Source organism: Bubalus bubalis, chromosome 11, assembly GCF_019923935.1.
Source record: "Bubalus bubalis isolate 160015118507 breed Murrah chromosome 11, NDDB_SH_1, whole genome shotgun sequence".
NCBI classification, from domain to species: Eukaryota; Metazoa; Chordata; class Mammalia; order Artiodactyla; family Bovidae; genus Bubalus; species Bubalus bubalis.
In genome coordinates this window covers 66,401,673-66,428,417 of record NC_059167.1, presented here as the reverse complement: position 1 = coordinate 66,428,417, position 26,745 = coordinate 66,401,673, and the positions used below count along the sequence as shown (strand labels likewise).

The 26,745-nt window shown below is 40.8% G+C and overlaps 1 protein-coding gene across 1 annotated transcript in view; it reads left to right on the top strand.

Annotated features, from left to right (window-relative positions):
* Positions 1 to 1,129: 1,129 nt before the first annotated feature.
* The window catches only part of RTF1 (RTF1 homolog, Paf1/RNA polymerase II complex component), a 47,209-nt gene continuing 21,593 nt past the window's right edge, over positions 1,130 to 26,745 (top strand). The window contains exons 1-4 of the mRNA XM_025295881.3: positions 1,130 to 1,354; positions 14,174 to 14,284; positions 24,293 to 24,440; positions 25,085 to 25,289. Coding sequence (XP_025151666.1) covers positions 1,145 to 1,354; positions 14,174 to 14,284; positions 24,293 to 24,440; positions 25,085 to 25,289 — 674 coding nt within the window. The 5' untranslated portion in view covers positions 1,130 to 1,144. The remainder of the gene's footprint in view (positions 1,355 to 14,173; positions 14,285 to 24,292; positions 24,441 to 25,084; positions 25,290 to 26,745) is intronic.

Here is a 26,745-nt window from a genome sequence, read left to right as displayed (position 1 = left end):
CCAGAACCTGAGTATCATTTGTATTTGGGACATCACCTTTTCCCTTTCCCAACTAATCTTTAAGTCCTAGTCATTCTACCTTCCAAATTATCCAGAAGCTATCCATTGCTCCCCAATTTCACTGTTTCTTCCTTAGTTCTGGCTTCCCTGGTGGCTCAGGAGGTAAAGAATCTGCCTGCAATACAGGAGACCTGCATTCAATCCCTGAGTTGGGAAGATCCCCCTGGAAAAGGAACCGCTACCCACTACAGTACTCTGGTCTGGAGAATTTCATATATGTATAGTCTATGGGGTCGCAAAGAGTAGGACACGACTCAGCGACTTTCACTTTCGTTAGTTCAGAGCATTATCATCTTTTGCCAAAATGCCTTCAACAGCCTATGTGGTTTTCCTGCCTTAGTCTCCTTCCTTTTTATTCACTGGCTACACTGCAGCCAGAGTAATTTTTTAAAAACACAAATCTGATAATGTCGTTCTACAGTTTAGAATCTTTCAATACAAAAGATTTTAAAACTTCCTAATATAGTTTATTAGGATCTGAATGATTTGGCCGCTGCGTACCTCCACAGTCTCATCCCCACACACCATGCCCTCTGTTCGGCCATAATGAACAACTGTTTCAGTTCCCTGAACCCAACTTTTTATATTATCGCTATGTCTTTGACCAAACGGTTCTCTGCTTGGAATACCCTTCCCTCTACTCTTTTTTTTTGGGTAAATCAGATGAATCCTTCAGGTCCCAGATCAGTTGTCACTCGCACAGCCCAGGTAGGCAGGCTTCGTTCCACAACAGGTGCCCTCAGCGTGGTCCAGACGATTTGTCTTTCAGGCGGGCGGCCCTAACGGTGCCCTCGAGATTCCATCAGTGTCGCAAAGTGGATAGGCTCCTTAGAGCAGACCCAGATGCTTGCGGCTCCAGTCCAAAACAAGTAGGCAGCACATGAAGCTTCGGCCCCACAGCAGAGACACACCCAAAACTTCCAGCAGCGGGTGCTGGGTACAAGACCGTCGTTCACCGCCCGGAACCCAGCCGGGTGTCCCCGCCTCCCACGCTGCGTCGGGGGCGGGGAGGGGCGGGGCTCTGGGCGCTAGCGAACGGCGTGCGACGAGCGGGGGGCGGGGCCAGGGGCGGAGCGGAGCGCGCATGCGCGGTCGCCTTTGTGTGGGTCGAACAGCAGCAGCGGCGGCGGCGGCGACGGCGGCAGTGGCGGTCCCACTGGCAGGCGGGCAAGAGGGGAGTCCGGGCGGCGTCCGGCGTGGGAGCCGGGGGACCACGATGGTAAAGAAGCGGAAAGGCCGCGTCGTGATTGACTCAGACACGGAGGACAGCGGCAGCGACGAGAACCTGGATCAGGTTAGGACAGGCCGCGGAGGCGCGGGCCAGCGGAGCGGGAGGGCTGAGTCCCGGCCACGGGAGTCGGGAGCCTGTCGGGCCCCGGGCCTCCTGGCTGGAGCGCCCGGCCTGCCTCGTGTCCTGAACGCCGCTGCTGCCCCCTCTGTCCTCCCCGCAGTGCCCGCGGCCCTTGGAGTCTGGCCGGGGCCTGGAGACGGAGCCCGGAGGACTTGGCGCCTTGGGCGGGGAGGCGGGGCAGGGGCCAGGCTGGTGGGCCTCGGACTGGGGGAACTGGAGGAATCCTTGGTCTGCCACGGCCAGATCGGGGCGGCAGGCAGCAGGCCAGGGGATCCGGGCACGGAGAGATAGAAAGTATCGCTCGCCAACCCGGGCGATTGGGAGGTTTTGGGGGCGGTGCGGGGGTTGGGGGGCGGGAGAGGGAGGCCGAGAAGGTTCAGGCTGTGGAAGATGAAGTTTTTCAGACGAGGGTGTGAACAGAGTGGAGGGGAACCTCTCCGTGCTTGGCGAAGAATACTTAGCTGTGGACACGAATCTACTTGGCAGCTAGGGTGTTTTGTGTTTGTTAAGGGTCCCCATTGAGATGTCAGACCCAGGAAAGCTCTTGGGAGGAGGAAAGTGGGTATAAATGGAGAAATATCTAGGGCGGCATGGAGGCCCTTTTCATGCAGCATCCCAGAATTCTTTCTACTTGAAAGATGTTCAGGAGCCATTGAAACTAACTTTAGGTCTCACTGTCTTGGGGTTGCTTGAACTGTTTATATACTCTGGAAGATACTATAGGGAGAAAGCTGTCCTTTGTAGCAGTGCTCCAGTGATAGCAGAAGATTCAAAAAGAGTTTTCCCCCATGTTTAGTGAACAGATTATATACAGAAAGGATAGGCAAGAGGTAGTAGTTCTGTAAGTTGAATAGAGTACTGAACTAAAAATCTGAAATTTTTGAGTTCTAGATTGTGCTGTTTTCTAGCTATGTATCTTTGGCCATAACTGTAAAGTCTAGATAAAACATCAGCCTTGTGTATCTGATTGGGTTATTACAAAGGATTGAGTATTTGTAAGAATTAATTGGTACAAGCACCTGAAAACTAAAGCTTTTCTACAAATGGCTTCTTGGGAGTCCTCTGTATTAGGTCAGAGGTCTCAGGACTTAAATATTAGGGCATGAAAGGGGAGGACCTTGAGAAAAAGGGACTGGAGACGTGTTGAAGAAAAGAGGGCTTTTTTGAAAATGGTAGTATGGAGGTAGGAGATGAGGAAGTAGTGAGGCCTGTGGAGAAGTATCAGAGGGCTAGAAACCTTGTTATGGCATAGAAAGTGAAAGGTAAGGTGAAAATGTTCACAGAAAGACTCCTGAAATATGTAAAAATATTGTCTTGACTGTAAAAGTTTGGTTGATAAGTTTAGACTGGCACTTAGGATTAGAACTTAAAAAACAACTATTTCCTAATTTAAAAATGTAGGTATTTCTGATGATAACATCAGTTACCATTTACATAGGGCCTGGGGTGAACTTCCGTGGATCAGGAAGATCCCCTGGAGAAGGAAATGGCAACCCACTCCAATATTCTTGCCTGGAAAACCCCATGGACAGAGGAGTCTGGCAGGTTCCAGTCCATAGGGTCACGAAGAGTCGGACACGACTGAGCGACTAACACACTGGGGTGAACTAGTCACCGATATGCTGTATGTGCTTAGTCGCTCAGTGATGTCCAACTCTTTGAGACCTGTAGAAGGATACTGTAGCCCTGGAGAAGGAAATGGCAACCCTCTCCAGTATTCTTGCCTGGAGAATCCCATAGACAGAGGAGTTTGGCAGGCTGCAGTCCTTGAGGTCACAAAGAGTCAAACACGACTAAGCGACTGAGCACATACTGTAGTCCATTAACCTCATCTGTTCATGGGATTTTTCAGGCAAGAATACTGGAATGGGTTTCCATTTACTTCTCGAGGTGATCTTCCTGACCCAGGTATCAGACCCTCATCTCCTGTGTCTCCTGCATCACAGGTGGTTTCTTTACCTGCCTATCCGTCCAGTCACTTCAATTAAGTGCTTTATTTACATTGTCAGGTTTTCAAATTCTGAAGTAGGTACCATTTTCCCCATTTTATATATAAGAAAAATGGAGCTTGAAGATATAACTTACCTAGATTCACATAACTTGGTAGTAGAATTTGAACCCAAATCTGTATGACTGCAAGGCCTATGCTCTTTCCATATACCAAGTATTCTGTTTTTCATATTGCAAAATGATGTTTCATAGCCATGTTCTGTGTTACTTGAATGCATGTTTGTACAGTATATTGAATAGAGGGATTTGATACATCAATTTAAAAGATGATTTGGGGGCTTCCTTGGTAAAGCACTCTTAAGACATCTATTCTAATGATAAATGAACCAAGCTGTAAATTATTCTGTCTTTGTTTTCCACAGAAGTCTGGCAAATAAAATGAGTAGAGAGCTTCCTTTTGTAGCAGAAAGATTTTTCCTTATCCACAAAAGTTTTTTCAAAGTGGAAACTGAAGGGATTACAACTTTAAACCCAACTTTATCTATTTGTAAAAAGAAATTAGCATAAAATCTGTAAGTAATACCTAATACATTTTAACAGCAATTTCAGCTTTCTCCTTTTCAACGCATTGGCATTCTTTTTATCAGATGGGAACCAGATCAAAATGCCCATTTCCTGTGCATCCTAACAGGCATCAGTGCCTTCTTTCTATTCAGCCCTGTGCCAGGCTTTCAGAGGAATCAAAAAGTTCTATGCTCTCTAGAAGTTTTCTCAGAGATCTTGAGCAGAAGTTCAAAGTCAGCCTGGTTTTGCGGTCTTTAGGAATCCTCAGAACAAAGTTAATGCCTTCTGGGCCTTATCTCACCAAGATACATCTATTTCTTGGTCTTCATTGGTGGGGTATAACATCGTATTTGCTGTCTAATGAGCAGGCCTTGTGGAAAAGAACAAACCATGACAAATCTGAGTGTCAAGTGTGAGAATGGAGCACAGTTAGTAAGGAGATCCTTTGTCTATGAGTTTTGCAAGTGGGAATCTAAGCCATTATGTCAGAAATATTACCTCCAAATTAGTCTTTTTACTGAAGGTGAGGCAGGTCAGCCTTCTACACTGGTTTTTCCTGGTGGTGAGAGAAAGAACATGTATGTATGAAACTGCTTGGGTTGCTTGTTTAAGATGTACTTTGCAGGGGCTCCCATTCCAGACCTACTGAATCAGAAGACTCAGGGGGCTCTATCCTCTGAGGTAAAATATGGCATTTTACCAGTTATAGTCCAGGTACTTATTTGTGTTAAACACTGAGACCACTGTCTGTATGCAAGTTAATCTTTTTCATAAGACACTGTAAGTAGTTTGGGAGAGAAATAGCTTCCTGTCTCAGCCATAGTGTGTGTGCACATATAACCAAAGGAACTTAACAGAGATGTTTAAGGTGGCAAAGCAGCTGGTTTTTCTAATCTCTGAAGCCATTTGAATTGTTGGGATGCTTTTTTTGAGGCCTGTTTATTTTTTCCCTTTCTTCTTGGTGGGAAGAGGTATGTAGTAACTGAATTGGGAGTTCTTTGAAATTTGTTTTAACTTTCAAAGGTTTTAAAAACTCAGACCTTTGAAGGATTCATTTTAACATCTGACCTGATAGTGACCTTATTTTTTATGTTGGCCACACTTTTTTTTCAATATCTTAGAATTGCAAATCATGGAGTTATTGCTCTTGGTGCTTCTTGGAAAAAAATAACACAATTTGAGGCAAATCTAGGCTTTTTTACCCCACCATGTACCTCTATGGAGATAATGTGTCACTCTTTTGGAATAATATTTATGCAGTGGGTCCTGTAGTATGAAAAGCATCCAAGACAAGAAAGGAATCAGAAGTTGTCTATTCAAGTCAGTACAACTCAGTATTTATAACAAGAACTTTACTCTGCCTTTTTCAAGGGAAAAAGAAAAGCTACATGCAGTTATTTTGCAGTTTTCATCCTTATTTAAAATGATTGTAATTGTGTTATCCTGTCCTCTTTGCTCATGCTACTTGAAGTAGCCATAAATTAAACTTTTTTTTTTAATAGGCCCCTAAGTATTTTGTAGGAATTATTTTTAGACATTATGTGTTTAAAATATCATTCTTATAAAGTATCCTTCCACAAATCTTTCACATAAAAGTTGGGAAATTTAGAAGTTGTGCTTCTTATTAATATAGTTTTTTTTTTTTGTCAGTGCCAGGTCTTAGTTGTAGCACATGGGATCGTCATTCTTCATTGAGGCAGGCAAACTCTTAGTTGCCGCATGTGAACTCTTAGTTACAGCATGTGGGATCCAGTTCTCTGATCAGGAATCAAACCCAGGCCCCCTGCATTGTGATCACGGAATCTTAGCCATTGGACCGCTAGGGAAGTCCCTAAAGTCTATTTTCATGAGTCAGAGCAGTTTGAAGTCTAGGATGAAGTTGTGAGAAGTGTCAGTGTTAACTTCTGTAGTTTTTAAATTTGTGTCATGGTGTTGCATCTCGCCTGATGTAACTCATCTGCCAGTTTCACTTGACTGTCCTTTAGAAATAGTGCAGGGAAGGTTGAGTCCAGTGGGAGCCATAACAGGCTTTTAGTAAAAATTGAAAACCTGTCTTTCAGCACCCCTCTCTTGGTGTACTTATTTGCTCCCTTCTTAAGTTCTCCAAAAGGAAAGATTGTTTTTCTTTTTTTTTTTTAATCTTTCAACAAATGTGTTAGACAGTGCTAGACAATAAGGCTATTGGATGGACAAAATGGAAGCAATTTCCACCTTCCAGGAGCTGGGAGTAGGGGAGCATGGAGGGAGGGACAGGTGCTGAAATTGCTCAGAGTCATTTCCTTAGATTTGTGTTACATCTTAGGAAGGAAGAACCGAGATGCTGTGACATTGTGACCTGGGACCCAGTGCTAGCCTGATGGGAGTGACATTTAAGCTGAGACCTGGAATATGGGTTAGGGACAAGAAGATAGGTGACTGAAGAGTACAGCAACATGTGAGTGTTCATGGTTGAGGGACCAAAATGTACAAAACCGTTGAGGCAGGAAGGGCCTACCACCCTCATGAAACTGAAAGAAGCAGAGGGACTACGACATCACTAGTTGGAGAGAGAGTGATCCAAGTGAAGCTGCAGAAGTAGTCTCTTCCGATCCTTTGAAAATGGAAAAACCAGTTTAGTGGATCACAACCAGTATTAAAAATAAAAACAAAATTGAATCAAATAGAAAAAATAATTGTATGTCAGACTTAGTAAACATAAGTATGTTTCATATAGATATTGTTTCATAAGGTATAATTTATCTCTCTGTGGGCTGAGGTTGAAAAGAAGTTTTAAGCCACTGGCAGGATCAGGTCAGCAATATTCAGGACTGTGAACTCTGTTCTGAGGGTAACGAGAAACCAGTGGAGGATTTTAAGCTGGAAGAGGTGTTCCTCTTTGTCTTATGAAACGTTTTCCCAGACATGTGGAGAGTAATCTAGAGAAGGGACACCAGTTAGGTGGCAGATAGAGGAGTCCAGGTGAGAGATGGTGGAGAGGGTAAGTTCCACTAGAATGGAAACTCCGAGAGGCAGTGGAATGTCCCTGCATCTAGAACAGTGTCTGGCCTGCTGCATGTACCTTGTCAATATTTGTTGAATGAATGCCTGACTTGCACCAGTGTAGTTATAGACATGGCAGAAAGTGGATTCAATAGGACATAATATTCATGCTATGAAACTGTGAGTTTGATGATTGATTGGATGTTGGGGGTGAGGAAGAGGATGTTCTGGCATGAGGTAGGGAACCATGGAGGAAGATCAGGTTTAGAGATGAAGAGTATATGTTCAGTCTTAGATGTGTAGAGATTAAAATTGTCTTATGAGACTCAAGTGGAAACATTGTAGGTAGTTGAAAATAATGCCTGCCTGACCCAGAGTCAAAGAAAGAAAAGACAAAGAAAGGCAATGCCAAAGAGTGCTCAAACTACCGCACAATTGCACTCATCTCACACGCTAGCAAAGTAATGCTCAAAATTCTCCAAGCCAGGCTTCAGCAATACGTGAACCGTGAACTTCCAGTTGTTCAAGCTGGTTTTAGAAAAGGCAGAGGAACCAGAGATCAAATTGCCAACATCCGCTGGATCGTGGAAAAAGCAAGAGAGTTCCAGAAAAACATCTATTTCTGCTTCATTGACTATGCCAAAGCTTTTGACTGTGTGGATCACAATAAACTGTGGAAAATTCTGAAAGAGATGGGAATCGTACACCACTTGACCTGCCTCTTGAGAAGTTTGTATGCAGATCAGGAAGTAACAGTTAGAACTGGCCATGGAACAACAGACTGGTTCCAAATAGGAAAAGGAATTCGTCAAGGCTGTATATTGTCACCCTGCTTATTTAACTTATATGCAGAGTACATCATGAGAAACACTGGACTGGAGGAAGCACAAGCTGGAATCAAGATTGCCGGGAGAAATATCAATATCTTCAGATATGCAGATGACACCACCCTTATGGCAGAAAGTGAAGAACTCAAAAGCCTCTTGATGAAAGTGAAAGTGGAGAGTGAAAAAGTTGGCTTAAAGCTCCACATTCAGAAAACTAAGATCATGGCATCCGGTCCTATCACTTCATGGGAAATAGATGGGGAAACAGTGGAAACAGTGTCAGACTTTATTTTTCTGGGCTCCAAAATCATTGCAGATGGTGACTGCAGCCATGAAATTAAAAGACGCTTAGTCCTTGGAAGAAAAGTTACGACCAACCTAGATTGCATATTGAAAAGCAGAGACATTACTTTGCCAACAAAGGTCTGTCTAGTCAAGGCTATGGTTTTTCCTGTGGTCATGTATGGATGTGAGACTTGGACTGTGAAGAAAGCTGAGTGCCGAAGAATTGATGCTTTTGAACTGTGGTGTTGGAGAAGTCTCTTGAGAGTCCCTTGGACTGCAAGGAGATCCAACCAGTCCATTCTGAAGGAGATTGGCCCTGGGATTTCTTTGGCAGGAATGATGCTGAAGCTGAAACTCCAGTACTTTGGCCACCTCATGCGAAGAGTTGACTCATTGGAAAAGACTCTGATGCTGGGAGGGATTGGGGGCAAGAGGAGAAGGGGACGACAGAGGATGAGATGGCTGGATGGCATCACTGACTTGATGTCCGTGAGTCTGAGTGAACTCCGGGAGTTGGTGATGGACAGGGAGGCCTGGCGTGCTGCGATTCATGGGGTCGCAAAGAATAGGACACAACTGAGCAACTGAACTGAACTGAACAGTAATAGAATTTTTAAAAGATTTTTATGTACTTTTTATTTTGATTGTGTTGAAAGGTGACTTTATTTTATCAATTCTGTGGCAGTGTGGGCATTTATATAGCACAGTATTTTATCTATAACTATAATCACTTTGCTGGTAATTGGAAGAAGTTACCACATTTAGCTCCAGTCATGCGATATGTAAAAGAATGTTATACTGTCACTTTGGAATTACTTATTCTGAAGGGTTTTTGTGTTTGTTCATTGGTTTGGTTTGTTTTCTTTTGTTTTTTAATTACAATAGTGCATGCTTGTTGAAACAGTTCTAGCAAAAGAGAATGGGACATACATGTATGTACAGATACATGTATGGGATACATGTATCCCACAGACATGTATGTACACAGTGGCTGTGTTCCTTATTCTTTAAAAATAACCTGTGTCCACTGTTGGAATGATGTTCTTCTATCAACAATTTTGATATGAAAGAAAAAATAGGAATTAATCTCAGATTTACACCTCTGTGAATTACTACTCTTTACTCAGCATCTCTCAAGTCCTCCCACTTCCCTCTGTCCCTGTGGCTACTTAAGACTGTCCAGGCCACCATCCACTCTGATTACCCTGCTGTGGACCCCTCTGTACTTCTTCCCTGGCCCTCTAGTCTATTCCTGTTAGTCAGAGTGCTCTTTTAAAAACCCTCTCAGGGGATGGTTACTTCCCTAGGTTAAAATCATTTGATGAAGGTTTCCCACTGCCTTCCAATAAAATTTGTTCTCCTGATCCTGCTTTATAAACCTGAAAATGATGTGGTTTCTTCTCACCTCTAACTTGCCTCATTCCATCACCCCCCACCCCTTGCCTAAGAAGCTCTAGTCACACTGGTTCCCTTTCAGTTCTTTGGTTAAGCCAAGCTGTTGCCAGTTTCAGGGCCTTATCTATTCTCTCTGTAGACTTCTGTCCAGAAGACTACTGCACCCCTGGTTCCTCTCGCCAGGTTTCTAGTCTCAGCCTAAATACCATTGCCTCAAAGAAGCAATCACCCTATTGCAGATAGGTGTTCCATCCACTTGATAACCACCTTCTCAGCACTTATTATTAGATATAATTGTTTCTTTACCTATTTGTTGTCTCTCTCCCTCACTTGATTTTATTTATTTATTTTAAAAATTTTATTGGAGTATAATTGATTTATAATGTTGTGTTAGTTTCAAGTGAACAGCAAAGTGAATCAGTTATTCATATACCCCCTCACTTGGTTTTCAGTTCTGTGAGATCAAAGGATTATGTATCTTCATGACTGTCTACTCAGAACTTGGTATATAGTAGGTGCTGATAGCAGGGGAACTATTAATATCTGTCCCGGCTTGCCAGGAACTGAGTTTCCCAGAATTCAGGACTTTTCAGTGCTAAAACCAGGACAGTCCTGAGCAAATCAAGATGTCTGGTCACCCTAATTGGCAGTAATCACTTATATCAGTTGTATTTGTGGAATGAATAAGTGAAAAATACATGCTAATTAACTATTTTTAAAAAAGCAAACCTCTGAGGTTTATCCATATGGGCTTTTATTCTCCTTACCTGGGGTACAGAATATGTATCCCACTTTCACGTGATCATGGGAGGTTTGTTAATTTCCTTTGAGTAAGGGGAAGCTAAATTGCTTTATTACAAGTTGATCCCAACATGGCATCACAAAAAGCGCATTGTGAATGATGGGATGGGGGAATTCAACCCTCAGGTTTATGAATTTTGACATATTGATGGATTAAAATTCTAATTTTAGCCAAAATAATACTATTTTAATAAATATTACCTTAGTGTAGTTAGGCTTGCTTTGTTAGGGTCTGAGTTTTGGCCATCTAGTTTAGTGTTAAATATCAAGCAGTGTTAATGAAACTCCTCTGGAAGCCAGATGTGGCATCCTGCACAGCCTTACTTGTGGTGTGTGGGGCATTGGCATTACTCTCAGCAGATCTTTAGTTCAGCTTCAATTTGATAAACCATGCTGGCACCCTACACTGCCATGGCATCCTAGAGGAATGCCGAGAAAAGAGATTTTCACTAACTGTGATGAAATACAGAGAGGATGGTGAGAGAACCAACATCATCTCAACCAGTGTGGCGCAATGAAGTGGGCCTGGCAAGAGAGAACTGCAGGTAGATCTACCCCCATGCATGAATCAGTTTTTAAACTGGCTTTTGTGAGTATTGGTGTTAGATAAATCCACCCCTACAGGTAACAAATCTATCTCTTCCGTGTGTGCGGTATTGGCAAGACCTTTCTGTCTCACATTAGTGTGTTCAGCTGATTTATGAGCCCTCAGAATATAAAGGACTTAAGTGTGAAGAGTAGCCTTGCCATGAGTTCCCCAGTAACTTCATATACAGTTCTCAGCTTGTAGAAGGAGTATCTTTCATACTTTTTAAGGTCTTTGCTTTCTCTGTACTGTTGTTAATATGGTATTTAATGCTGTAGAAGAAGGACTGTGCCTGTCAGATGCAGTTGTCCACTAATGAAGAGCCATTTGCTAGGTTTTTATCTTTTATTTTTTTCACTGTTAAATTTGTATTGGGGTATATTTGATTTACAATGTTGTGTTAATTTCAGGTGTACAGCAAAGTGAATCAGTAATACATAGGTTCACTCTTTTTTAGATTCTTTTCCCATATAGGTCAATTACAGAGTTTTGAGTAGAGTTCTCTGTGCTATACAGATAACCTACAACAGTTCTTATTAGTTGTCTTAGGTTTTTAATATCATGTGGAATCTCTTTAACAGGAAGACAATATTAACATCTTAACACTTAATGGATATCTACTGCTTGTAATAGTCTGTGTTTCAGGGAGGAATTTGATTGCCAACATATCCAAATCCATGTTATAATGAGTTGGTATTATTATAAAACAGAATTCTGTTGCATTTGTGAACCTCAAAGGGTCAGGAAAAAATTACTAATAAATCTTTCCAATTTTTATAAATTTGCATGAAGGTAATGTGGAAAAAAGATAATAGTAAAGGCCATACACAAATTACCATATAACCCAGCAATACCACTCCTTGGCATTTATCCAAGTGAAATAAAAACTAGTATTTACATGAAAACCTGTACATGAACCAATAATTGCCCCAAGCTGTAAACAATCCAGATGTTTTTCAACTGGCAGATGGGTAAAGTGTGGTGTATCCATACAATGGAATATTACTTAACAATAAAAAGAAACAAACTGCCTATTCCTCTCCCGGCAACATGGATGAATCTTAAATGCATTATTCTAAAAAAAAACGGATTCAAAAGACTACATGCTACATGATTCCATTTATATGATATTTTATGATAGGCAGATGTATAGGGACAGAAAACAGGTCTGTGATTGCCAGGGGATGGAGGGAAGGAGATGAAGAGCGCTAACTTCCTGAAAAGGCTGAAGATCATACATGCTCTACTTTTTCATACGAAAGTAATGACTCCTATTGACCAGTGCAAATTACAGCAAAATTTGGAGGGCATGATGGGACAGTCCTATATCTGGTTCACAGGAGTAGTTCAGCTATATTTGTCAAACTCATAGAACTGTCCATAAGAAAGAATAAAACACACTATATGTAAATTACATACTCATTTTTAAAAGACTGTAAGCACACGAATATTGTTGCAATTCGTATTTGGTCAGTAGGAGTTACCATTTTGGTATGAAAAAGGAGAGTGTTCTTATGATCTGAAGCCTTTTCAGGAAGTTAGTATGCCAGTTCTGCCTAAGGAAATGAGAAGAGTAACGTTTCATGACTGCTTATGAAGACGAGATCATGTCAGCTGTTAATCTGAGAAGGTCATTTTCTCATTCTGGCCAAGGAGGGTATACTCCTAAAATAGAAAGAGACTGGAAGAGGAAAAGAGATATTTTATAGCAGTCTTTAAAAATTTTGTCGGCACTTAATCTTTAGTTGTATAGCACCATCATCATCAAGGAATAATGCTCCTAGTATTTATTAGTTGTATTTTTCTCTTTTTTTGGCACAAGGGGAAAACGTAAACCATGATTGAAATAGGAACTAGGATTTTATCTGTCCTGGTGTGAATCCTGACTCTATCATACACTGTATTATCTTGGGTAAATTACTTAACCTTTCCTACTGCTTAGTTTTTTTTATCTTTAAATGGGGGTGATGATGATACTTACCTTAAGGTGTTGTGAAGATTACATGTTAGTTGCTTAGAAAAGTACCTGACATCTGGTAAGTGCAAAATAATTTGGGGCTGATATTGATATTATCCAAGAGCAAGAACCAGAGCAAGTATCCTTTTGCTGTGTTTTTGAGTGGACTGAGTTGGGGAGAACTAACAGGAGAGGGGAACCATGTGAAAGAGCAAATCCTGGTTGTAGCCACAACTTACTAAATGTCATATCTCTTCCCCTTTAATCTCTTAAATCACCAGGACAAGGCAGAGATGGCAAATGGAAATATTTGGGTTGTCAAATTAGGATTCTCATGTAATGGTCAGCATCCTTCCTGCTTGACCCTGGGTTAAGCACCAGAAATATACTTTTCCCCTCCCTGGTTTAAGCATTCAGAAAACTATCTCAGAAACTTATTGGGCTTCCCTGGTGGCTCAAACAATAAAGAATCTGCCTGCAATGCAGGCATCCTGGGTTCGGTCCTTGGGTTGGGAAGATCTCCAGCATTCTGGCCTGGAGAATTCCATGGACAGAAGAGCCTGGCCGGCTACAGTCCATAGGGTCACAAAGAGTCGGATACGACTGAGTGACTTTCACTTTCAGAAACTTACAGTTTGTTAGCTTATTCCAAACAGTGCCACAGATGCCAGTTTTACCATGAATTATATATATAGTAAGAAGATGCTCAGAGTATTGGCTATACCACTAAGGACAGGGAGCAGATTACCTTTGTAGACATGGTCCTGAGAATCAGTACTCCTGTAACTTATAGAGGAAATTTGGGGGTAGCCTGGGGCTTCCCTGGTGGTTCAGATGGTAAAGAATCTGCTTGCAATGGGGGAGACCTGGGTTCAATCGCTGGGTTAGGAAGATCCCCTGGAGAAGTAAATAGCAACCCACTCCAGTATTCTTGCCTGGAGAATCCCATGGACAGAGGAGCCTGGCAGGCTACAGTCCGTGGAGTTGCAAAGAATTGGACACGACTGAGCGAGTAACACATATGGGGGTAGCCTACAGTTCAGTTTTCTAGTCATTTTCCATTTCAGACATAAACCTCCCATTGAGGGGACAGGTCTGTTTTTTTTTTTCTTTCTGTGCTTTCTGGCTTGTAGGATCCTAGTTCCCCCACCAGTGATTGAACCCAGGCCCTTGGCAGTAAAAGTGCAGAGTCTTAACCACTGGACCACCAGGGAATTCCCAGGACAGATTTTGAAAACATTTCTTTAGCACTTAGAAGTGTGGCAGTCCGACTGTTCATGTGATGAAAGTTCCCATGACGGTATTTTTTTATTGAAACCACAAAGAGGTAGAAGAGATTTAGGGAAGGTGAGCATTGTAGTATTTTTGGATGTATTTTCTCTGTAAACAAAACTCATGCAGCTACTTTGCCCTCTCAGGAACTCTTGTCCCTGGCAAAGCGGAAGCGAAGTGACTCTGAAGAGAAGGAGCCGCCCGTGAGTCAGCCTGCTGCCTCCTCAGACTCAGAGACGTCTAACAGCGATGACGAGGTGGGTGTGGAGGGATAGGCCTCTGGTGGGCATTTGAGAGTCCTGACAGCCTCTTTTCCTTAACCTGAGACCTTCCTGCCTAAGATCTGTGAGAACTTCCTAGGGAAAGAAAATTGTGTCTGGAAAGCTCTCACATTGTGCTGTTCTCTGTACTGCTAGTTACCCAGCAGGTATCTCTGCAGTGCATCCGTGACCATTTTTTAGTCTTTTATTTTCAGCACTCTTACAGAAGGGGCATAACTTGTTAGTCACCATCTCTTTTATTTTTTTTTATTAAATTTTTAATCCCATTTCTATGTTAAAAAAGCAATTCTATCAAGAATGCCAAATTTTAGTGGAAAATACTTTAGGAAGACAGACAGGAAGCTTTCTTTGGGTAGACGTAATCAATATCCCCCAAAGTGGTGTCATTAGGTATTACGGAGAAACATCCAGCTGTTCATTGTTTAAGCCAAGGTGACTTTCCCAGTCTGCTGCCCACCACCAAACAAGGCCCTAAAAAATCCAGAACTTTAATGGGAGAGAGAGATTAGGCGTAAGGTCTTTGAAACACTCCTACATGTTCCTCATTTGATTTAAAATACTTTTCTTCCCCTTAGTAATTTCCTGGAGGGAGGCTGGATATCACCTTTGTGTTTAATCTCTTACCCTGCAGTCTAGGAAAAAAATTTTATTTAAAAAATTTTTTATTTTTGTATTTATTTATTTCATTGTTTGGCTGTGTTGAGTCTTGGTTGCTTTGTGCAGGCTTTCTCTAGTTGCAATAAGCAGAGGCTGCCCTTCATTGTGCTGTGCAGGGTTCTCATTATGGTGGCTTCTCTTGTTGCTAAGCACAGTGTACGGGCTTCAGTGGTTGTAGCACTCGGGCTTAGTTGCTCTGAGGTATGTAGGATCCTCCTGGACCAGAGATCGAACCTGTGTCCCCTGCATTGCAAGGCAGATTCTTAACCACTGGACCACCAGGGAAGCTCCCTAGGAAAATATTTTTAACAGTGTACTAACAGTATCTTGTTTTAAAGTTCCACTGACGTAAAAAAAATTTTTTTTAGTATAATAAAATTTAGTTAACAGCCGGAACAGTATTCACCAGTGCCCTGCATATACAGATTAGGAATGATTGCATTCTGATTGACTGTAGTGATATTCTCTTAATCTTAAATAATTTAACAGACCTAAAATTTTTTTGACAATAAGAGGTAGTGAATGTGTGAATTTTATTCTTTGTTTCATTTATTTTTCATGGAGGAACTGTAATTCCTCTAAAATTGATAAAGTAACCCAATCTGTTAGAAAAGCAGTGGGCTTATGAAATAATTTGCTTTTTCTATTAAAAAAAAGGCAAAAATAGAACAGAAAAATCTTGAAATAATTTCCTTCCCCACTATTCCTACATTAACTACTTTCATTTTCCTTGTTTTAGAAGTCAGCTGCTACAGTGTAATCCCAAATCTGTGTTGTGTTTGGAATACCCTGTAGCATGTTTATGGTCTTTGTACTTCCTTAAGGAAAAAATCAGTAGCTATCCTTTGAAGCTCCATAGTACTATCATCAGATCACTCCTGAGTATGCAGTTACTACAGGGATTCCCTTCATCCTTTTGAACTGCTTCTACCAAGCGGTCAGAGTATGTATCATCTCCACAGCATTAGAGGAGTCCAAACATGTGCTAGGGTAGATCGAGCATCATAAACATGTCTCCAGCTTAGGATTCCCTTTATCACTCGCAGCTACTTACCAACTCTTGAGTCTTCATCCTTAGAACGCTACCAGCTACTTCTGTACTTATTAGAGAAAAAGCTGACAGGCAGGCTGCACCCTGTCTAGTAGGGAATTAAGAGTTTGAGTAACTTTCCCCCCACAAGGTTGTTAGCTCTTGTAGCTCCCTCCGCGTCCCATCCCCCAGGCTCACTGGCTTCTTGCAGCTCTGCTCCAGTCTTCTCACCCTTCACTGGAAATAGCAGTCTATATTTCATGGCCATTCTGAAAGGTGCCTCTTTTTTGGTCTGCATTATCAGTTTCTGGCCCAGGCTACTAGCTTAAGCACAGAGCACTGCAAAGTTAGGGTGAATATTTCATTGTTTTCGACAATTAAAATCTTTTTAAAAAAATCCTACCAACCACTAGAGAACTCAGTAGTATGGTAAATTCAGATTTATGGCTCCATATACACATCCCAACACTTTTCCCCTCCCACATGACTCTTCTATGGTTTATTGTCATTAGCAATGATAAATACAGATAGAAGTATATTGTTCCCCTCAGATTTGCTGGAACAGAAAATTTGTCAGGAACAACTGAGTTAGGTTAACGGGTGGTTTGTCTTAAGGAGAGACACGCACTGACTTTAGAACAAGAAGATATGTAGCTAGCTAACTGGTAGGAGTGGGGAGGGAGATGCAAAGAAGTTACGAAAGTTTCCTATCCAGAAAAAATGTGGGTACAGTGGATATTAAGTATAAGGTTCAATTACGGGGACTTCTCTGGTGGTCCAGAGTTAGGACTCAGTGCTTCTGCTCCCTGGGGCATGGGTTTGATCCCTGGTCAGGGAACTAAGATCCCACAAGCTGTGTGATACAGTCAAAAAAAAAAGAAAGAAAACGCTCATTTCAGGAGGGAATAGTAGAGATTTCTTTTATAGTCTCTGTGGGGGGGAGGGAATACCTAACTTTAATGGAAGAAAATATGCTTTGGTATTATTTTTGGTGAATGAATTATTCTCAATCATATCTTGGGCACATGAGAAAATAAGAAGTAGAACTCTTTCTGTAACGTTTACATTGACCATGACTGGGAAATTGGAAAACTCACCTCAGTGGTAGTTTATAATGTTGTGTTGTGGCATTTTGGTACCGTCACTTCTTGTCCCTGAAAGCATTTGATAAGAGAAGCACCACCAAGGGTGCAGACAGGAGTGGCAGGGAAGAAAAATAACAAGCTTAGAAGGAAGAGAATTAGCAGTGCTCATTCATGAGATGAAGTTAAAAAAAAAAAAGTGGCTGAAACAAAAGTCTACTAGGAAGAAGAGAGTCCTAAATCGGGTAGTTCAGAGTCCTTTTTAGAAACACGGTGGGTCTCGTGGAAACAGATAGCTGCATCTCGATAAGACATAAGAAGAAAGCCTAGATTTTCACTTGGTACCAGTAAAAATCATGTTAGATACCAAGAAAACCTTTTTTTGTTGTTGTTCAAAGCAGAATATAACTACATTAGACAAAGTAAGGGGACATCAGACTTATGTCCTAATATCCTCAGCCTGACTGAGAATGATTATTTAAAAAAGCTTCATGTACATCCCTGTTTTCTACACTTTTGGGAAATAAAGGCATCTGGCCCAGCCCTGTTGTTCACTGCTTGTCACGCCAGGTTTTTCTTCCCTAGAACTTGTGTCAGCCCTCCTGGACGAACTTCATGCTCCAGCTTATCACCTCTTCAAAACTCTGGTCTCTTCTTGCTTTCCCCCATTCCATTGTTTTCTACTTTCTTTCTTTCTGAAGCTTCTTCTCTTTCCCTTTTATCCCATTAGTCTTTTGGGTGCTCCCAGGTTGATCTAGTTGTACTCCTTCCTATTCCACTACTTTATTATTGCTTGCTGGCTCCAATATTTTTAATAGGACATTTTGAAAAGGATACTACTTTTACTTAAAATTCATTTAGTAACAACTTTTCCAGGAAGTTGGCCAAGATACCCAAGACCAAAGTTTTGTTACTGCCTTACCATGCAGATAATACATAATCAGCACGTACTCCGATAAAGGCTTTCACTGCCAAGCTAATGTTTTTCAGTGTGTATATTCATTTAGTAAGGTTTTCATACACACAATACTTGTAGAAAAAGATGTTCCATGGAGATGAATTATCCCAATACTAAAACTAAAGTCTTGAAAGTTTAAATCTATTATATTTGAAACTTTTGGATAAGTTTTGTCAAATATAGTTTTTTAAGCTGATTTAGTCATGATTATGAAGGGCAGTTCTCATACTGTGAAATACTGACTTCCAGAATACTAGGCTGTGTAGCGCTGGTTTGGGTACCTTTCCTTTCCCCGCTATTGTAGTAAGCAGTGGCATCGTCTCGTCTCCTAGCGATGGCTCTGCTTCCGGCTTCCTGTATCTGATCTGCTCTGGGGTCAGGAAGCCAGGGTCCCATGGAGTTTGTGTGAATATTCTGCTTAAATTTAACAGTAGCTGTTTGAATTGCTCATAAGCCTTTTTTTTTTTTTAAACATACTTCTTTGTTCTTGGCTATGTGGATTACCATTCTGTAGCACCTCATTTTCTAGAGACCAAAAAAATCTCATCACAAGAAAAATAAAGTGATTTTCATGGACCACTTGCTTAAACTGTGTACAACAGATTCTGACACTTACCACACAGTGCAGTGGAGTATTGATTATATTTTACTTTGTTTTTTGGTATCGTTTCTGTTTCACTTTTTATCTCCACAACCACATTATAAGTTTTTGTGGTTGAGTGTAGGGATTCTTGTGATTGTGATTTTTGTGATTGAGTGTGTTTTCCAGTTAAATATGCATGATTATTTGAGTATAAGGTATAGTAGTGTTCTTTGTACTGTGATTAATTACAAAGTAATTAATTTTTTTTAAGGAAAAAGAAAACTTAGCTCTTCTCATGTCCTTTAGGCTGACATTTGCATTTACTCTTCAGCTTGGCTGATCCTTTTCTATCTTCAAGGGGAGAAAGAAAACCACCTGAATCAGGAACCATGCCCTCTCCACACAGCTCTCTATCGGCCACTGTTTAGATCTAGAATAATGACTACTGAACCCTTTTGACAAATGCTTCCATTTAGTATAATACTCAGTTCATATGGAATCCTACAACTTTAAAACTCCAAGGGGTCGTAGAGATCATTTGGATTCCTTGATTACAGATTAGAGAACAGAGGCTCACAGAATGTCTGGTTTCCTTTTCCCATCATAAAATAGTACCCTCCATTTATATAGCGCTTCATGGTTTCTGATGTGCTCTAAACATCTTTCATTCAGTCTCCTTTGAGTCTCACACTACCCTGGTATTCGGTCAAGTATTATTCCTTCTTTACAGATAAGGAAATAGTCTCAAATTGAGGGCTTGGGCCTTATTCCAATTCTTTGAACCTCTATTCCTGTAGTGTAGTTTATCGCTAGCCCAGCTATTCTTCTTAAACCCTACTTACCTCAAAGTATGTCATTTCACTCTAAATTAATTTCAGGAATAACTGCACTGCAGTGGTTTCTACTCTGGGTCCTGAGACCTAGAATATGATCTTCCTTGCCCATTAGAGATAACCTCTCTGAAACGCTGAAGTTTCTTTGCTTTTCTGTCTCCAGGATACTCAGCGTATGCAGCATGTCAATGCTACCCAAGTCCAAAGCAGCCACGCCCCACCCCATGTTTCTTCCTGTCTTTCAGCTGAGTGCCAGGAAGGTCAGCTGCTTCCCAGAGTAGGGACCTGCTTATAATACACCCTACACACTCAGTCTGGCACAGGGTGATGTAGTAGTTCCCAGCCCTCTTTGTATTATTAGATAATTGCCATCCATTAGAGTATCTGTTACAGGAGTGAGAGTCAAAGTGCTAATTTCTCTTAATTTATTACTTAAGAAAGCATCTTCCTTCTAGTCGCTGTTTTAGGTTTCCATCGCTGCATATGTACATAATGCTTCCCTGGTGTTTTGCGTGGGCCTGCTTGCATGTGAGTGCGGGGGAAAGCAGGATGTCAGTATGTTTGAGTCCTGACTGATCCACTGATCCTTTCCCTTTTCCAGATTGTTTTTAAGCAGCTATCCAAAGGGGATGCTCTGGCTCTGTACTCGGATGCAAATCGGCAGGCACTCGCTTTCTCATTCTTGTCTTCTTTGTGGTGCATTTTAGAGCACTTTTAAGGTCACCGCAGAGCTTGCCTTTCATTACAGCCATAGTTCCCAAACCAAATTAAGAAAAGCCAGGTCATTTCTTCTACTCTATCCTGGATGGGGAGAGCCCAAGAGTATCTCTTTAATCCTATCCTGTACTCTTTAGACTCCCTTTACTACCACCCTCTGGCAATGAAAGAATTAGTTTTCCTTCTTAGAGTCAACAGAATGAGACTTTTATAGGAATAGGTAAGCAATCTCTGGGCTAATGGCTGCTGTTGCTGCTGCTAAGTTGCTTCAGTCGTGTCCGACTCTGTGCGACCCCATAGACGGCAGCCCACCAGGCTCCGCCGTCCCTGGGATTCTCCAGGCAAGAACACTGGAGTGGGTTGCCATTTCCTCCAATGCATGAAAGTGAAGTCGCTCAGTCGTGTCCGACTCTTCACGACCTCATGGACTGCAGCCAACCAGGCTTCTCTGTCCATGGGATTTTCCAGGCAAGAGTACTGGAGTGGGTTGCCATTGCCTTCTCCGGGGCTAATGGCTGGGTTAAGATTATTTCTACATTGATTTTGCCTGCCACAATTCTTGACCATCTCCTTTATGGTTTATTAGGTTCTGTTAGAACCTAATTATTAGATCTTGAAAGGAGAGGTACTGGGCAAATATTTAAAATATGTACTTGGATGTATTTAGACCAAGAAAACACTCAGAAACCTCTGGATTATAGGAATAAATGTAAAATATTACAAATATGACCTGTTCTCCAGGGGAAAAAAATCTTTTGGGAGATTATCAGGACCAATTTGAGTCTATTTCTCTAGAGTAAATAGGAATAATGAGACTGGGTCCCATATTTTAAGTGATTATTTACCTTTAAGTGGTAGAAATACAGATTTTTTTTTTAGATTTTTTTTTTCTTAGCTTTAAAAATACTATTTTTTCCCAAAGCTTCATATAATGAACACATATTATTATTATTAAAGATGTATTTATAAGAAGTTTTATTTTTTAAACTAAAGTTACCTACATTATTAAAATTTCCCTGAAAGCCTGTCATATATAGTGATTTGGGCTGTTTGCCATTGGCATGACAGACTGTATTGAGTCAGCATCATGGGAGGTGAGGCAGCTTTGTGATCTCATTTCTTTTGAAAATTGTTGGAAGAAAACAAGGTTCCCTTCCCATACCTAGGTTCAGCAGGAAAAGTGAAAGTGAACGTTACTTAGTTGTGTCCAGCTCTTTGTGACCCCATGGACTGTACAGTCGATGGAAATCTCCAGGGCAGAATACTGGAGTGGGTAGCCTTTCCCTTCTCCAGGGGATCTTCCCAACCCAGGGATCAAACCCAGGTCTCGTGTATTGCAGGCGGATTCTTTACCAGCTCAGCCAGGAAAACCCCTGTTAAATTGAAACATTTTATTTTTTTCTATTTTAACGCTTACCTTTCTTCCGTCTCCCCCGTTAAGCATCATAAGCTGTAGATGACAGTTGCTAAGCTTAGGCAGTGGCAGATTGAAGCAGATAGACAGTGGAAAAGGAAGACACATAGCTTGCTGCTGCTGCTAAGTCGCTTTAGTCGTGTCCGACTCTGTGCGACCCCATAGATGGCAGCCTACCAGGCTCCGCTGTCCCTGGGATTCTCCAGGCAAGAACACTGGAGTGGGTTGCCATTTCCTTCTCTAGTTCATGAAAGTGAAAAGTGAAAGTGAAGTTGCTCAGTTGTGTCCAACTCTTCTCGACCCCATGGACTGCAGCCTGCCAGGCTCCTCCGTCCGTGGGATTTTCCAGGCAAGAGTACTGGAGTGGGGTGCCATTGCTTTCTCCACACATAGCTTTCTGGCACCTCCTGAATTGAGTTCACCTGTGTGGCCTTGCATTTAAGCCCTTTTTGCTCTTACACACTCCCCCCTTGCCCTCACCCAGAATTTCAGAATTTGACTCTGTTGCAGATGAGTAACACTAAGCTATGAGTAGAAGTAGACCCTAGCCCATCTTGATACATGTGACCCCGGTAAGCTCAGCCTTTATGTTCTGAGCCTTTCCATATTACCTTCAGGTAGAAGTATAAAGGGACCTCTTTATACAAAAAAGGGATTTCTGTACAAAGTCTGAAAAGACACCCTGTTTAGAAGAGATGGGTTATGCTCATTTTCATGATCAATATTTATTGACTATCATGTGCATAGTTGGGATATTTCTTTTTTTTTTTTTTTTTTTTTGGGATATTTCTTGAAACAAGTGTAATATCTCTGTTATCAGCATAGGAAGTTAATATATTTTAGCTCAGTTAACTAAGAACCTGATCACTGTGGCCTCTTGGATTCTTTCAAAATGACCTAGAAAGTATTATCCTTGAATGATTAAAAATTTGAAATGGTTGAAACATAGCCATTAAAAGCATTGGAATTTGTTTCTAAATGGTAACTAAGTGTTGAAATATTAAAAGTTTGAGAAGTAAATTCACTTACAGAGTTGCCTTAACTATATATAACTTAATATATAAATGATGTTTTACTTAATATGTCATTTATTCACTTAAGGTATCATCTAGAACATGTAGCTGTTTTCTTTTCACTTGTGCCTTCTTCTTAGCTCCTGAGTACAAAAATAAAGTAGCACTTAAAATAACTGAGTAAATTAAAATGAAAAATTAGAAGATTAAAGTAGCACCCTTTCACAGTATTTTATCAAGGTAAATTAACAGACTGTGGTTCTTAAAAATAGCTCATCTGGAGCATTTCTAAGATGGAAACCTCATCAGAACTATCCTGCCACCCACACCTCCTAAAAAACTCCGAAGTAAATTTACTTCTGATCTTGGCTATTGTTAGATAGGTTCTATAATGATCATATTATAGAAGGAACAAAGACTTGGTGCTTTTAAAAAATATTAGATATAGAAATTTTATGTCAGTACCAGATTTATAATTCAGTCTATGATGTTGGAAAGATGAATGTTATTTTTTATCCTCCCCCTCCACGGTTGTGTTCATTTATTTAGTATTGTCTGAGTTTGCTTTACTGGGTTTTAAAAATTTTTTATTGAAGTATAGTTGATTTACAGTGTCGTATTACTTTAAGGAGTATAACAAGGTTATTCAGATATATCTATATCTATATATTCTTTTTTAGATTCTTTTCCAGTATAGATTATTATAAGATGTTGAATATAGTTCTCTGTGCTATACAGTAGGTCTATGATGGTTATAAATACTATTTTCAGAGTACATAAAATGAAGTTTTTCCAAGTAAAGTACTCTTCACCTAAAATCATTCTCCTAAACTGATAAGTTACAATATCAAAGGAGGTATAGTTTAATGTAACTAAATAGTCTCTCTAAATTTTAATAATGATTTTATGGTCTTTCAGCCTTATAATTAAAGAGCTTGATGAAGATGATTTTTTTTGGCCTTGGAGTGATTGTGTATTGCCAGCCTGTTACTTTGATAATACAAATCGCAGGTTCCTTGTATTTAGATGTATGGGATCTCCTATTTATGATCCAATTTAAGCACTGAGTTGTAGTGTAATACATGCAGATTTTTTTAAAAAGATACACACACATGTATATTTTTCAATGATCTATTATATGCTTTCTGCCCCCTTGGAGTTAGTACCAGTGCTACCGTCCATGCCAGACAGTGGCCTTAACCCTTTTCTCCCTGTGTTTTCTGAAGTTCTGTCTTGCTAACGTGCTTTATTCCCCCTGCCTTCCTGGGACCCACTCCAGAACTAAGTAAGCTATGCCCTGTGTACTGAAACCCAAACATACCAACCTCTAGCAATTACTGACCTCTCTGCCACAGGAAACATTAGAAGCTGTTTTCTGTACCGAGTTTTAGTTAACTCAGTTGACTTGCCATTAAGTTGACATACTTGCTTTTCTATTGATAAAAAGTTATTAATTTTTATTTATTATATCAATTATCTACTGTCTTTAAGAAATTATAAACCAAAAGTTACGAAGTTTTAAGTAAAATTTCAAATCATTATCTTTCTTCATATAAAAGTGTATTTGTTTTGGATTCAAAGCAGTAGAGACTCTTGAAATTATTTTGATGAACATCGGAAATTCTTAACTCTCAAATCTTACAACTTTTCTCAATAAAATTCCTGTTTCAATTTTCCTTTTTCTTTTTTCCTTGTAGTGGACTTTTGGGAGCAATAAAAATAAGAAGAAAGGAAAAGCCAGAAAAATAGAGAAGAAAGGAACCATGAAGAAACAGGCAAATAAAACTGCTTCCTCAGGCAGTTCAGACAAAGACAGTTCAGCGGAGAGCTCAGCTCCTGAGGAAGGTGAGTCAAGTCAGACCTGGGAGTGAACTCTTACATGGTAGAAGCTGCAGAATCAGAAATCGGGGGAAAGATACCTGATTTACAGTATGGTCTCTGCCTTTATTGCAAGGCTCTCTAATCTTTTCAGTATCTGTTTAGAATCTGAATGAAGCAAGAAAAATACATGCATATGACTGTATGTCAGATAATGCTGTTTCTTCAATTTCCTGAGTTTGATCATTGTGTATTTGGTTATATAAGAGACTCTCCTTTTTACAAGAATTACTTAAGGGTGAAAAGTCACAATCTCTGCAGCTTACTCTCAGTTCAGCAAAATAAATGATAAAAATGTGTACGTTGTTTTATATATGTAGACAGAAAGTAAGTTGGTGATGTTAACAATGGGTATTCTTGCAACTTTTTTCTTTGGTCTGTAATTTTTTTGAAAATACAAAAATCCAATTTAAGAAATCATGCTGGTGATTTCTTAATCTAGCCTAAGATTCTGTAACTTGTGTTTGTGTTTGCCAAAGGCAGACCAAGAATTTTCACCAGGGAAGTGAGACGAACATGTTCCACTTCACCTAGGAGAGCTGAGGAGGAATGATTATCAACACATGTCTTCTGCAGCATCACCTAATCTTGTGTTTGGGCCTGTGCTACAGGTGAGGTGTCAGATTCTGACAGCAACAGCTCCTCCTCCAGTTCAGATTCAGACTCTTCCTCAGAAGATGAGGAATTCCATGATGGCTACGGAGAAGACCTCATGGGAGATGAGGAAGACAGGGCCCGTCTGGAACAGATGACAGAAAAGGAGAGAGAACAAGAACTGTTCAACCGCATAGAGAAGAGGGAGGTGTTGAAAAAAAGGTAAAGTAGTAGTTCCTTAATGATACATTAATAGAGTAATTTTCCAAAGTTCGCATTTGGAGCCCTGTCTTCCTAGGGTTTGAGACTTAAAATTTTGGGAATTCCCCCGCGGTTCAGGGGTTAGGACTCCACCCTTTCACTGCTAAGGGCACAGGTTCAATACCTGGTTGTGGAAGCAAGGCATGCAGCACAGCACCCCCCATCCAAAAAAAATGACTTGAAATTCTCATTATGTATGAGTTAGGAATCTGACTATCCTTCTAGCGTGGTTTTTTTTTTTTTTTTTTTTTTCAAACTCTAATGTTAAATTGCTTTTTGGTATACAAAGGTGTTTCAGTATTTAGGATTACATGTGTAAATGACAAAAGTCTTTCCTTATCTCCTAAAAGAATTTCAAGGTGAAAATAAACTTGGCTTTCATCTCAGGAAATAGTCCTCAGAACTAGGACTATTCTGTCCCTACCTGATCATGTGAAAGAAACATAGAAGCGTTTTCTTTGGCAGCAAGTAGTCCCATTTCATCTGGGAGCCTGGTTGTCCCTTCTGGAGACCATGTTAAGTCTGCTCAGTTATCCGAGACAAGAATGTTTGGCTTTCAGTCAGCAGCAAGTCATAGACGTTTGTTTTGAGTGTGGATGCTTCCACGGTTACCTGTATTGGAACAAACAGGACTTAAGAAACAGTACCAGAGTTGCCAGATGGTTAAGAATGACTTCGAAAATTTGTATTTCTGAACTGTGGAGAGCATAGCAAAAGGTTCTCAACCACGGCCAGTAGGGCCCTATGGCAGAATCACCAAGTAGCTCTAGAGTAGTGGGTGGCTTATCTCAAGGTTGGTTTTTATGTTTTTTACCTTATATGAATGAGGCAGTTAAAGAATGTTTGCAGTGAGGAGAATTAAGACAGAAGTTCAGAGCCATTCTCAGAAATTTAGGGGTTTGTAGTTCATTTGTTTAGCTGCAGGGCAGTACATGGTAACTCCAACTTTTGTGTAAACATCACTAGCCTCCTAATGTGAGATGAAGTGGCGGCACCAGTAATGAGGCATCCTTTTTGGTGGTGTTTTTTTTGGGGGGGGTGTTATTTGTTTGGGGGGTGGTTTTGTTTGTTTTGTTTTTTTGTCTTTGACTGCTTTGCGCAGCATGCTGCTGCTGCTGCTAAGTCGCTTCAGTCGTGTCTGACTCTGTGCGACCCCATAGATGGAAGCCAACCAGGCTCCCCCATCCCTGGGATTCTCCAGGCAAGAGTACTGGAGTGGGTTGCCATTTCCTTCTCCAATTCGTGAAAGTGAAGTCGCATGCGGGATCATAATTCCCTGACCAGGGATCCAAACCATGCCCACCGCAGTGGAGGCTCAGTCCTAACCACAGGACCACTGGGGAATTCCCAAAGTGTTGGTTTTGGTTGTTAGGTTCTTCCCCTATTCTAGAGCTTTCCCTTTTTTATTATTTATTTA